The sequence below is a fragment of the Podarcis vaucheri genome (assembly GCF_965113315.1).
Source record: "Podarcis vaucheri genome assembly, chromosome: Z".
Classification (NCBI taxonomy): Eukaryota; Metazoa; Chordata; class Lepidosauria; order Squamata; family Lacertidae; genus Podarcis; species Podarcis vaucheri.
Genome location: NC_138758.1, coordinates 24,146,243 through 24,158,640, shown reverse-complemented (window position 1 = coordinate 24,158,640; position 12,398 = coordinate 24,146,243). Strand labels below are relative to the sequence as shown.

General features: G+C 41.2%; 1 protein-coding gene across 13 annotated transcripts in view; it reads left to right on the top strand.

The window, feature by feature from the left end:
* TENM1 (teneurin transmembrane protein 1) overlaps positions 1-12,398 on the top strand; it is a 392,346-nt gene that overhangs the window by 174,793 nt on the left and 205,155 nt on the right. For all 13 annotated transcript variants that reach the window (XM_082208504.1, XM_082208503.1, XM_082208513.1 and 10 more), the window contains exon 4: positions 11,837-12,077. In XM_082208504.1, coding sequence (XP_082064630.1) covers positions 11,837-12,077 — 241 coding nt within the window. The remainder of the gene's footprint in view (positions 1-11,836; positions 12,078-12,398) is intronic.

The window sequence follows — 12,398 nt, the reverse complement described above, 5'->3', positions numbered from 1 at the left end:
GCCACATGAAAAGTTGCCTTATAGCACTGGTCCATTTAGCTCAGTATTGGTAACCCTGAGTGGCAGCATCTCTCCAAGATGTCAGGCAGGGGTCTCTCCCACCTCTACTTGAAGATGCTGGGATCAAACCTGGGACATTCTGCATTCAAGGCAGGTGCCCTACCAGTGAGCCATGCTTTTTCTGACTTACAGATAGCATCCCTGTTCCATTGTGTGAGCATCTGCAACAAACCATTTTGAAATGCCTTTGGCTGTGTGCTTGCGCTTCTATCTGCCCTACATTAGGGCTGCCTAAGACTTTGACCCCATTTTCTGAAATATAAATTTGTTCAGTTTTCTTACTTGGTCTCGAAAAAGCCTTTCCCTGAATGTTTAAGGAGGAAAAAAACCCCAAAACTTTACTACGTATATTGTGGTTTAAATTGTGGATTTTCCACTTTTATTATTTTAGACTGAAATATTTCCAGATAAAGTTATTTCCTCTGAGGGATAAAACATACTTATATACCCCAAACAGTAAATTTCCAGAGGAAAAAAATATGATTAAGTACTGTAGCCTTCCATAAGAAATATAGCTACACCACCATGTAGGATATTCAAACCCTGTGTGATTCATGTCCCATAAAACTTTATTTGTAGTCTCAATCAGCTTCTGAATGTTGTACCAGGGGAGTGGGAGGGTGAATATTTCTGCAGCTGAAAAAGTATTTGCAAAGGCCATCTTAACTTGTTCATTTAAGGTGCACCTTAGCAAAATAATAATAATACCTGGTTAAAATAGACATCTGTAGGCATGTGATCATTATCATTAAACCTAACCAAAGCCAGGTTGATCTTCAAATAAACAATACACAGGTAGTTTCTAAATGGGTAGCTGTGGTAATCTGCTACAGCAGCTTATCTGCTGTTTCTTGGATCTGTTCTTAATATTATTTGTTTATTTAAAAGACTATCAGATTTATTATCAGTCATTCAATTTATTGCATTCAATTGGCAAAAAATAAAAAGCATACAGTACAGAAGGATCTCAGAGCAAAACTGACGTGTGTGTGTGTGCGTATTGCATGTTTTTATGTTCTTCTGTTCTTTGTATACTGTGTTCATTTTATGATGTTAGCCACCCTCAGCCCGGCTCCAGCTGGGGAGAGCGGGGTACAAATAAAAATGTACCGTATTTTTCGCACCATAGGGCGCACCGGACCATAGGGCGCACCCAGTTTTTAGGGGGGGAAATCAAGAAAAAAATCTTTTTCCCCCCCAGCCCCAAAGAGGAGCGTACAGGGTGCGCACAACCTCTCCCTGCCGGAGGGGTTGCGCGCAGCTATGGAGCAAGCCAAGTTTTGGCTTCCCCTTTAGCCCCATGCAGCGGCTCCTTGCCGGGAGACGCTGCGCAGGGCTAAAGAAGCCATAGCCCCGTGCAGCCTCTCCTTGCGGAGGGGCTGCGCGCAGCTATGGAAGAAGGCAAGGCAGCGAGCGGGATGGATCCCGCTCGCTGTTTTGCCTTCCCCTTTAGCCCCGCGCAGCGTCTCCGCAAGGAGAGGCTGCACGGGGCTATGGAAGAAGGCAAGGCAGCGAGCGGGATGGATCCCGCTGGCTGTTCTGCCTTCCCCTTTAGCCCCGCGCAGCGTCTCCGCAAGGAGGTGTCGCGCGCAGCTATGGGAGAAGGCAAGGCAGCGAGCGGGATGGATCCCGCTCACTGTTTTGCCTTCCCCTTTAGCCCCGCGCAGCGTCTCCGCAAGGAGAGGCTGCACGGGGCTATGGAAGAAGGCAAGGCAGCGAGCGGGATGGATCCCGCTGGCTGTTCTGCCTTCCCCTTTAGCCCCGCGCAGCGTCTCCGCAAGGAGAGGCTGCACGGGGCTATGGAAGAAGGCAAGGCAGCGAGCGGGATGGATCCCGCTCGCTGTTCTGCCTTCCCCTTTAGCCCCGCGCAGCGTCTCCTTGCCGGGAGACGCTGCGCAGGGCTTTCCTGGCTTTTCTGGGAGGTGGGGGAATTCCCCCACCTCCCGCAAAACCGGCAGAAGCCGCGCGCACTTTAAAAGGGCTGCACGGCTTCTCCTGGCTTTCCTGGGAGGGGGGAGAAGGGACTGATGCCGCTAGTCAGTCCCTTCTCCCTCCTGTGGAAAAGCCTGCAAGAGCGCACGGAGCTTGTGTGCGGCTCTTGGGGGCTTTTCCAGTCTGCGTCCCCCCCCCCTGCATTCGCTCCATAGGACGCACACACATTTTCCCTTGCTTTTTAGGAGGGAAAAAGTGCGTCCTATGGTGCGAAAAATACGGTATTCTTATTATTATTATTTCCCAAATTCTGTTGCCAATCAAACAGTATTGCATGACTTCCCCTTACAATAGTTGCTATAATTTCTTAGTGGTCATAATTTAGCATCTTTTCTAATATAAATGCTAGATGAAATAAAAAGGACTAAAAACAGGACCAATGCGGTACCCTAGAAATGCCTATATATTGGGAAGGCAGTACAATGTGATGCTTAGCTTCTGTATATTTATAGGAGAAATGGCTTTCTCTCTTTCCCACCCCCAACTCCCCAGTATAAGAGGACTATCCACTTGACGTGAGTAGAGACAGTAAATCACATAATCCTGTGCTACAGATACAGAACAATGCTCTGATGCTATCCTCATAGTGCAATGACACGAGACCCTCTGCTTGTACTGCATCATGCAATGGAGACCTGGCAGCCAAAGAAATTAAGAAATCTCCTGAGAGCCAGTACAGTGGTACCTCGGGTTACATACGCTTCAGGTTACATACGCTTCAGGTTACAGACTCCTCTAACCCAGAAATAGTACCTCGGGTTAAGAACTTTGCTTCAGGATGAGAACAGAAATCGTGCTCTGGCGGCGCAGCGGCAGCAGGAGGCCCCATTAGCTAAAGTGGTGCTTCAGGTTAAGAACAGTTTCAGGTTAAGAACGGACCTCTGGAACGAATTAAGTACTTAACCTGAGGTACCACTGTATGCTGTAATGACTAGAATATCAGGTTAGGACCTAGGAGACCAGGGTTCAAATTCCTACTCAATCATAAATCCATGGGCTAGTCACTGCCTCTCAGCCTAACCTACCCAGGGCCAGCCCAACCATGAGGCAAGATGAGGCAACTGCCTCAGGTGGAAGGATCCCCTGGGGCAGCAGATTCTGATGTCAATCTTTCCACCCACCCACCCTTGTTCCTGATGTATATCTTTCCTCAGCCCTTGTTCCCTGGCAGGGAGGGGAATGCCATTTTGAGATCTGCTTTAGGTGCCAAAATGTCTTACGCCAGCCTTGAATGGTAAAACCAGCTATACCAACTTGAGCTCCTTGGAGAAAAAGATGGGGTACAAAGGTAATAAATAAAATAATGAAACATTAATTTTTTTAAAAAAAAATAATACATGATTCTGCACCCAGAAAAACTGATCCTGTTCCTGTAACGTCCTGGTGGGCTTGAAACAGGAAACCTGGCCACAGGGCCTTGATGCCCTTCCCTCTGTCACCCCACCCTCCACCACTGAGCCAGCTTGTTGGTAGAGGGACTAGTTGGCTTGAGTGGATTCAGATAATAATAATAATAATAATAATAATAATACAACAACAACAACAATAATAATTTATTATTTATACCCTGCCCATCTGTCTGGGTTTCCAGAATCATAAAGCTGGAAGGGACCCTGTAGGTTATTTAGTCCAACCTCCTGCAATGCAAGAATATGTAACCATCCCATAAGGGGATTTAACCTGCTACGTTGGTGTTATCGGCAGCATGCTCTAACCAACGGAGCAATATGGAAGCTAGTTACTCTTTGTCCCAACCCTCTTACTGATTGAACAAAAAAAATCTGTTTGCATGTATTCCCTTCCAAGCGTATTCCATGTATAGCAGCTTTGTAGATTTATAATTCATATGAAAAGATTATATAATTGAAGCTTTAAAAAAGAAGTATGCACTCTGCTGTAAAAACAAGTTGTTTGTCTTTTTGCTAACGGGAGAAAAATCACTAGTGAAGACAATGTCTGTTTGTATTTATGCTGTACTGTGATAGTGATCTATTAAGTAGAAATCGTCTATAGAACAAAACAAAATACTTATGCAGTTGATATTTCCTAAGTGACTAGACTGTAGCATCAGGTGAAGAACGGGACATCTTGGAGATGTGGTTTATAGAGAGAGATGAAAGTCATTAAAATTGATTTCCTGATGAATAACACAGGGAAAGCTTTCATCTTAGAAGTTTTATCAATTTTCAATTACTTAGTTCTTTCAAGACACTTTCACGTTATATTCTGAAACAGCATGTCACATAAAAATAATTCATAAAGTATAACAGGCTCAATGGATCTTTAAAGAGACAAAAAGCCAAGATATGTGACAAGGGACAGTTGGAACTCTGGCTCTCCACTTAAGGGAAAGAAATGGATGCATCCTGACCTCATTTGCACTGCTGTGGCACTTCTCCAGCGTCTAAGGGCACCACTCGGTTGTCAGCATTTTACCAGAACTTTAGGTTTGCACAATTAAATTTTATTAAAGCACTCCATTAGTCTAGCACAACAAAACCACTTAAAAAAACCACCTGACTTTTTGCAGTTAGGAAAGTAACAGGGAAATACTTTGAAAAGTGGGGTGAATGAATATTTAATAGGAAGATGTATAAACACCACACAAGCAAATCAGGTTGGATGCTCAATAAAGACTGTGTTGTCGTAACATCCACAAAAGCTTTGTGCAACCAAATCAGGATTACTGCTCAATAAGCAGGTTGTTGCATGTGCCATAAGACTGTGTGTTTGACTGTGAAGGTTAGCTCTGCTTTAGGTGCTAGTCCAGATTAGCATACAAAGGTTATACAAATTTAAATATGCATATTGGATGTTGGATAAAGTTAATGGCAAGGCAAAGTTATGTGCATATTTTGGATTATTAAAAATAGTTTTTTTAAAAAGTAGAATACAGATTCAAAGGATTACCTTTTTAAAAAGAAATACAGAAAAAAGATAGATTTAAAGAAAGTAAAACATACTAAAAGCCTGATAATATTTTACAGTAACCCAGCTTGCTAAACTTCAATCTGAATGTCATCTTTATAGCATAATCTGAAAGAAGTAAGGATTTTGATAGGTCTCCATGGAAAGAGTGTTCTTTCGTTTCCAGACAGCTCTTCTTGTTCTTTCTGCCTGGTCTTGTTCGATAGAAGTATCACCATCTTTATAATAATGTACCACACCTCCTAAGAGGTACTGCTTCAGCTTCTAAATTTAAAAAGCAACATCACTGTTGCAGTTATCACCACACATAATTATTAACTTGAGGCAGCTCTGAATATATGGCTTTGGAAGTCTGACAAATACAAGACAAGAAGAGGCATCACTACGGTGAGAAGTCTGCAAGCCAAGTCCTGTGGGGTATATTTGGATGATCTGGGTGTGGATAAAAGGTTAGGGAAAGGCATGGGAATCAGGCATGGAGTGTCCCACCTGAGGTGAAATGAGAATTTGCACTGTACTGCCCTTACCTAGAAAGCTGAAGAGGCGCACTGGAAATCAGTGCCACTTCTCCGCCAGTGCCAGAGGTGTTGGGATGCCCACAGAGCACCACCTCCTGCTCCCACTGCCTGAGGTGGCTGCTCCTCATGGGCCCTGATGGGAACGGTCTTCAAATAGCTGGATGGCTCCCATGCAGAAAAAGGAAGCAACCTTGTTCTCTGCTGTTCTAAAGAGCAAGGCTAGAACCAATGGGCAGAAATTCCAGGGAAGCAGATTCTATTAAAAGTAAGAAGTAAGTTCAGTTGTGGTTTGACAGTGGAAGAGGCTGCCTCACTGGATGTATTTAAGTAGTAGTAGCTATCTGCCCGGGATGCTGTGAGGGACATGGACTGTTATCAGTAAATCTTGCTCATAGGTTTATTTGGGGATTATGGGGTTAACTTGTTAAACATTAGAGGTCCATACATCAAATTAGCAGCAAGTAAAATCCATTTAGAAAAGTTCAGGTTGCAGGCAGGCAATGTCTGTTACTGAAGAACAGAAAAATAAGACCATCTACCTTCCTTGCATTTGTGGACTTGCACACACCAGAGGGTATTTTAGGGAACCAGAAGATGAGCAGATGAAGGTGTGATCTCATGTACTGAGTTAGAGGGTGTAAGATATGGCAATCCCCAGGTAATGTGGGATCATTACCTTTTGGGATTGTGCCTAGAGAGGAAAAGCTTTGTGTTTAACTTACTTTTATTTTACTGTAATTTTGCTCCATTCAGAGGATTGCCTCTGTGTGCATGCAGCTATTCTCATGCTTAAACCCTTACCCTGAAAACAACTATTTTTTTGTTGTAAACCTTTAATCTAGACTGGTTGGTGAAAGGCTGGTTGGTAGAAAACCAAACACTTTTACCTGGTGGCAGTAAGAGATCTAACAGGAAGGGTGGGCAGGCAAATGGGAAAATTTGTTTTGGCCATATCTCCTTTCCCAACCTGGTGCATGGCCCAGGGTGAAGCTGGAGTGCCGTAACAGATGCTGCAGATGCATCTTGCATTGTAGAACCTGCACTAAGTTGTGGGTGGGGAGTTGGACCTAAGGACCTCTTTGGTCCCATCTGACTATATGATTGCATTTGGTCTTCAATTATCTAATTATAGATCTTCATATGAAACAAAGCATAAATATATTCCTTTGAAGTTAGCATTCCGACAAGATAAAATCATTAAACAGACATTACTATAAACTGATGTTGGCCTGTAGTTTTTGCAGTTAACGGGGGAGTTGACGCTTGATGAACAATCCAATTAAAACTGGCAACAAAAGACCTAAAATGTCAGCCAAATTGCTTTTTAATAGTCAACGCAACCATCACAATACATAAACATTAAATCCCCATAGAATCGTAAAGCTTCATGGTGAAACAATTCTAGAAATGAATAATAATTACAGCACCTTGAGAATTCTTTTTAATAGATGTGCACTCGTTAGAAATATTTTCTTGGCTGGCTTTATATGACAAAAGAATGTTTCCCTGGGAAATTCCTTTATGTATTTGTAACTGCGACAATTTTGTATGATATTGAATTAGATGCAGTGCGTAGTATTTTCAAACACGTGGTTCTTGATTGAGCTTCTTTCTCCAACTGCTCTAGAAAGAAGCTCCTCCAGACTCACAATTTTTGCATGGCGTTGGTGGGGGCCCAAGCAGTGATCTGAGGTGTTGAAAACAGGGGTATTGTAATATTATCCCTGGAAAATATTGGAGGGTATGGAGATTGCCATAACATTGGGCTTTGTTATGTTCAGCAAACATCTAAGGCTAACAAGAGAAGTAGGCATAGTTAGGCCTAGGCTATTCAGGGCAGGTCAACACAGGCAGCCTCAAATCCAGTGTAATCCAGTCAAGCAATGTCAACAAAGGTCAAGTCCAGAATTCGGTTGTGCAAACTCAAAGCAGTTAAGGCAAAGCAGGAATCAGTTCGTGGACAGCGTTTGAAAACGTTACGTAATTGCAATTAGCAGTGGCTAGGGAATGCCACAGTATTTTATTAGGCTTTTACAACAAGAATCAAATTGCATTTCACACTTGTGTAGTTGTCTTTAAAAAAAACCAAAAAAAAACCATCTTTAATAGATAATTGAAAAGACAAAACTTTCTGTAGCATTGAAAACTTCATTTTTATATTACTTTCCCTCCCATCAAATATCTGCTTATGTTTTGAAAGCCCATACTAATTAATTTAGGGTGAGATGTTGAGATGTCTCACCTCCCAATTTATCTGAGATGGAATTAATCTGAGTCCATTTGCCAGTAAAAACCAACAAAAACAGCATTTAACCTTGAGACTACTATTTTTATTTTCCCTGACATGGTTAGGAATATATGTGTGGGGAAAAGGACTCTTGTTAATTATAGCTGAGAGAAAGTAATGTGCTTAAGGGATGGGGAACCTCTAGCGCTCCAGATGATATTGGGCTACAACTCCCATCATCTCTGACTCTTGGCTGTGCTGTCTGAGGCTAATGGGAGTCCATCAATATCTGGAGGGCCGCAAGTCTCCCATCTCTGTTCTAAATCATGCCTGTATTTGGACATTGCACTAAGCCATAGATTATTGAGATGGCAACAAGCCTAGTTTCCTCTAAGTACATTTGTAAGATTCATGTATTCCTTCTTTACTCCCACAATCACATCCTTCAAGGAAGAATTTGGAAGCTTTTACTTCCATCTTTGGTGTCAACCAAACATAGTTAAGATTAACCATTTTTAGGGGTCAGCTGTAGCTTTAAAATGTGGTTAATTTTCTCACATTCAAACCAGAGGAAGAACGGGAATGGGAGGGTCTATCCTTATTTTTGTCACAGTAAACCATAGTAGATTGTAATGTCTGCCTGCATCCAGCATAATCACTGGAGATAAATCTAGCTATTTTATTTTATTTGAAAATTTGAATGTGGTGAATGCACTTACAGAGATGCACACAGTATATCCACTTTGATTCTTTTGAGGGCTTTTTATCTTTAAGACATGTTTTAATTAGAGCCTCTTCTTTTTGTCTTTTTTTTAACTATAGAGAACTATATATATTTAATGACATCTGTAAAATTTCTTACTTCACATTCTGGACGATTCACATAGATGAGCTTGGGAGTGATAGGGGAGTGAATATAATGACCCTTTTCCCATGCAGAAAATGTTTGTTGGTATTCAAGATTTTGTATGTTCTTAATTTGGGCGTCCAATCAACCTTCATGTTTTCTTAGTCAATTTCTAGTCAATGCGCCAGTGTTAATTGGGTCCTCTAATCAGAGTTGAATTAGCAATCTGGTGAGTAAGGGAGCAAAACATAACCAGAGTTTAAAACCACAGACTCAGGAGTGTAGCTGAAATGTCAATAGTGTAGCAGGGTCTCAAATAGCCGTGTTTCCTAACCCTATCTGGAGGAGCCAGGGATTCACCCTACTGTGTTGTACAGCTAAAATATGACCCTTCTTTCCAATATATCATAACCCCTATATCCAAATTAGATGGATGAGTGGTTTTAATTTAGCAAAAGAGTTTTCTTCTGAGCTGTACCCATTCCCTATTTCTCCACCTAATGCTTTTGATATGTAATTGAGATGGATGAAAATAAAACTGAACATCAAATTGGGAAGAAAAAGAGTTACTTCCTAATTGTCATATGACAATAATGTATTGCTTTAATCCTGCCATAGATTGGTCATGAAAGTTGGATGGATCTTGCTTGCATATTTTGGATTGACACCATCTCCATACATGACAATAAAACAGAATTAAAGCATGCTGCATCTATTTATGTTGCACATCAGTGATAATAAATAATTGGATTTGATGGTATTGATATTTGCCTTATAAGTCATCAATGACATTTTGGCTGTGATTCTTGCAATGACAATTAGTCACTCCCCTCAGAGAGCTACAGTTCTCAGATTAGTTTAAGAATTAACCTCTCTTCCCAGGATACTCTGGGAAATGTTGCTCTCTGTGGGGCATACAGGTATCTCAACAACTCTCAGCACCATAACAGTTCCCAGTATTATTAAAGTGGTATGGTGCTGCTTTAAATGTATAGTTCAGATGGGGTCTCGGTTTTAGTGAGGCATAGGTATTGTGCCAAAAACTTCACTGAAAGGGTATTTCTGTTTAGGGGGGAATTTAGAGAAAATAAAGTGGTGGAATCACTTAAGTCTTCTGGGAGGGAGTTCCAAGCAAGCTGACCAGCAGGCGAGAGAAGGTGGAGTAATTTCAGGGATCAGAAGAGCTTTGGATGATTAAGGATGGATGTTGGATAAGGAGAAGCACAGATCACAGGTAGTGGTGTATCAGGATGTATCAACAGAGACATAAGGGAGAAGTGGCCATAGAAGACTTTGAGGGTAAGTGCAAAGAATTTGTGCTTGATTCAGGAAGCAAATGTAGAGATTTAAGGAGCAGCATCTCTTTCCCAACCAGAGGACCACATTCCTTCTGAGCAACTTCCTGGGGCTATGCACTAACTATTCTTGCCTTGCCCCGTTGATTTAGCTTTTGGTCTCACAAAATATAAATGGAAAAGAGCTGATAAACTGAGGAAAGCCACACTTGGTGGCAAGTGGGGGACCCATGAAGCATTCTAGGAGTCTTCTTATACAGATCAGTTTGTGAACTCCCACCTTGATTTTCAGACTTGTATCTTAAATATTTTTATTTTATTTTCTTGGCTGTGAGTCTTTGAAGACTTCACAGACCTTTCCCCACCTGGCCTGGGAGTGGGGGCAATGATTGACTCCAGCTACAGAAGCTGAGGTTGTTGAAGAGGCCAGAGATCCATATTGGGTGTCCCTTATGGCAGACCCAGGTCATTGAGCCTGAGCTTCCATAGCTGCTGCCCGCCATGAACCACCATTGGCAGGATTGGCAGCAACAGCAGCTGATATGTTCTGCGCTTGTGAATATTTTAGTCTCTTGCTAATTATGCTGTTTTAAATGTGCATTTTATATTTTACTTCCTTTAGTAATGTCTTGTTTTGAAATCTTTGAGATAAGATTTAAATTTTCTGTTAGTTGCCTTGAATGTATATTTTAATATTGACTTTCTTCTGTAATGCTTTGTTCTTGCTTGCTTTGATGTTTTAATGTAGGTTGTAAACCATTTTGAGATTTTTTTCCTTAAAAATATAAAGCAGTATAGAAATGAAGTGAATAATGATAAAAAATAAAAACAACACTTCTTCTTTTGAGGTAACTGTGGATGCTTCAAGTTAAACTAATTACTGAGCTTTGCTAATATTTTGTTGTTGTTGTTGTTGTTGTTGTTTAGTCCTTTAGTCGTGTCCGACTCTTCGTGATCCCATGGCCAAATATATGTATTAATATTCACAGCTTATTTAACAGAAATCCATTCACAGTAGTTTAGCACAAGAAACTCTTACCTTGTTACTCACTTCCTTTTCAACGAATATCCTTCTCAGTCCCTTTCTCTTAGCCATTGATTCTTTTGCAGGCATGTTTGCTAGACACCACAGTTGGACTAACACAATTTCAGAACTGTTTATGACCTTATTCCATGGAACAGACTACTAGTTACTGAAAGAGTTTATAATTCAGGGGTCAGCAAACTTTTTAAGCAGGTGGCTGGTCCCCTGTCCCTCAGACCTTGTGCGGGGCCGGACTATATTTTTTTTTGGGGGGGGGGAAATGAACGAATTTATTTGCCCCACAAATAACCCAGAGATGCAGTTTAAATAAAAGGACACATTCTACTCATGAAAAAACACACTGATTCCCGGACCGTCCGCAGGCCGGATTTAGAAGGCTATTGGGCTGGATCTGGCCCTTGGGCTTTAGTTTGCCTACCCATGGTTTATATTATATGAATGTGATAGATGAATTGGATGGTTTCTCCTGTTTCGATTTTGCATGAAAGACGTTTATTTCTAAAACATTACAGTTCCTTTCATCGCTATGTTCCGAAATGCAGTTGATGAAATCACTTGGCATCTGAGCTGTAACACACTCTCAGCCTATGACTCTTTTGTCTTTATTAAAAAACACCCCCCCAAAAAAAAACCCAAATAGAAAGCCTAGGAGAAATTGCATAAGTCACTTCACTAACTTTTATATTGTCTGCATTTCATACAGATTCAAATCAGTGGATGTTCTCCATTTTGTATGCAAGCATTTCGTGAACTCATAAGTTAAAATTACATTTCCAAGACAGATTGATCGCAACATTCTCTATGACAAATGCTGTAATCCTATTAGGCATGGAAACTCTTTATTCTTCTGTTGTTGCTCAAAATAATAACCGGCTCTCTTGTTTCTCTCTCTCCCCCCTCCCCTTGATGTCTCTCCACATTTAGAAATGCCAGGAAGCCCACGAAACCAGTTCACGTTCAGACCACTGCCACCACCTCCACCACCACCCCACACATGTACCTGCAGCAGGAAGCCGCTTTCAACAGCTGACTCTTTCCAAGGAAGATCAATGACGACCCGCAGCCAACCTAGCCCAGCTGCTCCTCCCCCTCCAACCAGTACGCAGGACGCAGTGCATCTCCATAACAGTTGGGTCCTGAATAGTAATATACCACTAGAAACCAGGTAGGTACAAACCTACAATGCACATATCTATGACCTAAAAATAAAGTGTATGTGAAACTATTTATTCATTTAACAGAATTTATATGCCATTTAATCAGAAAAGAACTCTAAGCAGTTTGCAGGAAAGAATATCAAATATTTGTTACAAATGCTAAAAATGAATCAAACATTATTGAATAAAAGTAGTGGAACAGGATGCAAATGTACTAAATAAATAAAGCAAAGAAAAAGTAGCTTTATAATTGGGGGTCAGGTATTAAATGTAGGTTTTCTTATATACTGACATGTAATTTTTTGTCATCTAGTTAACCAATTTGGGTT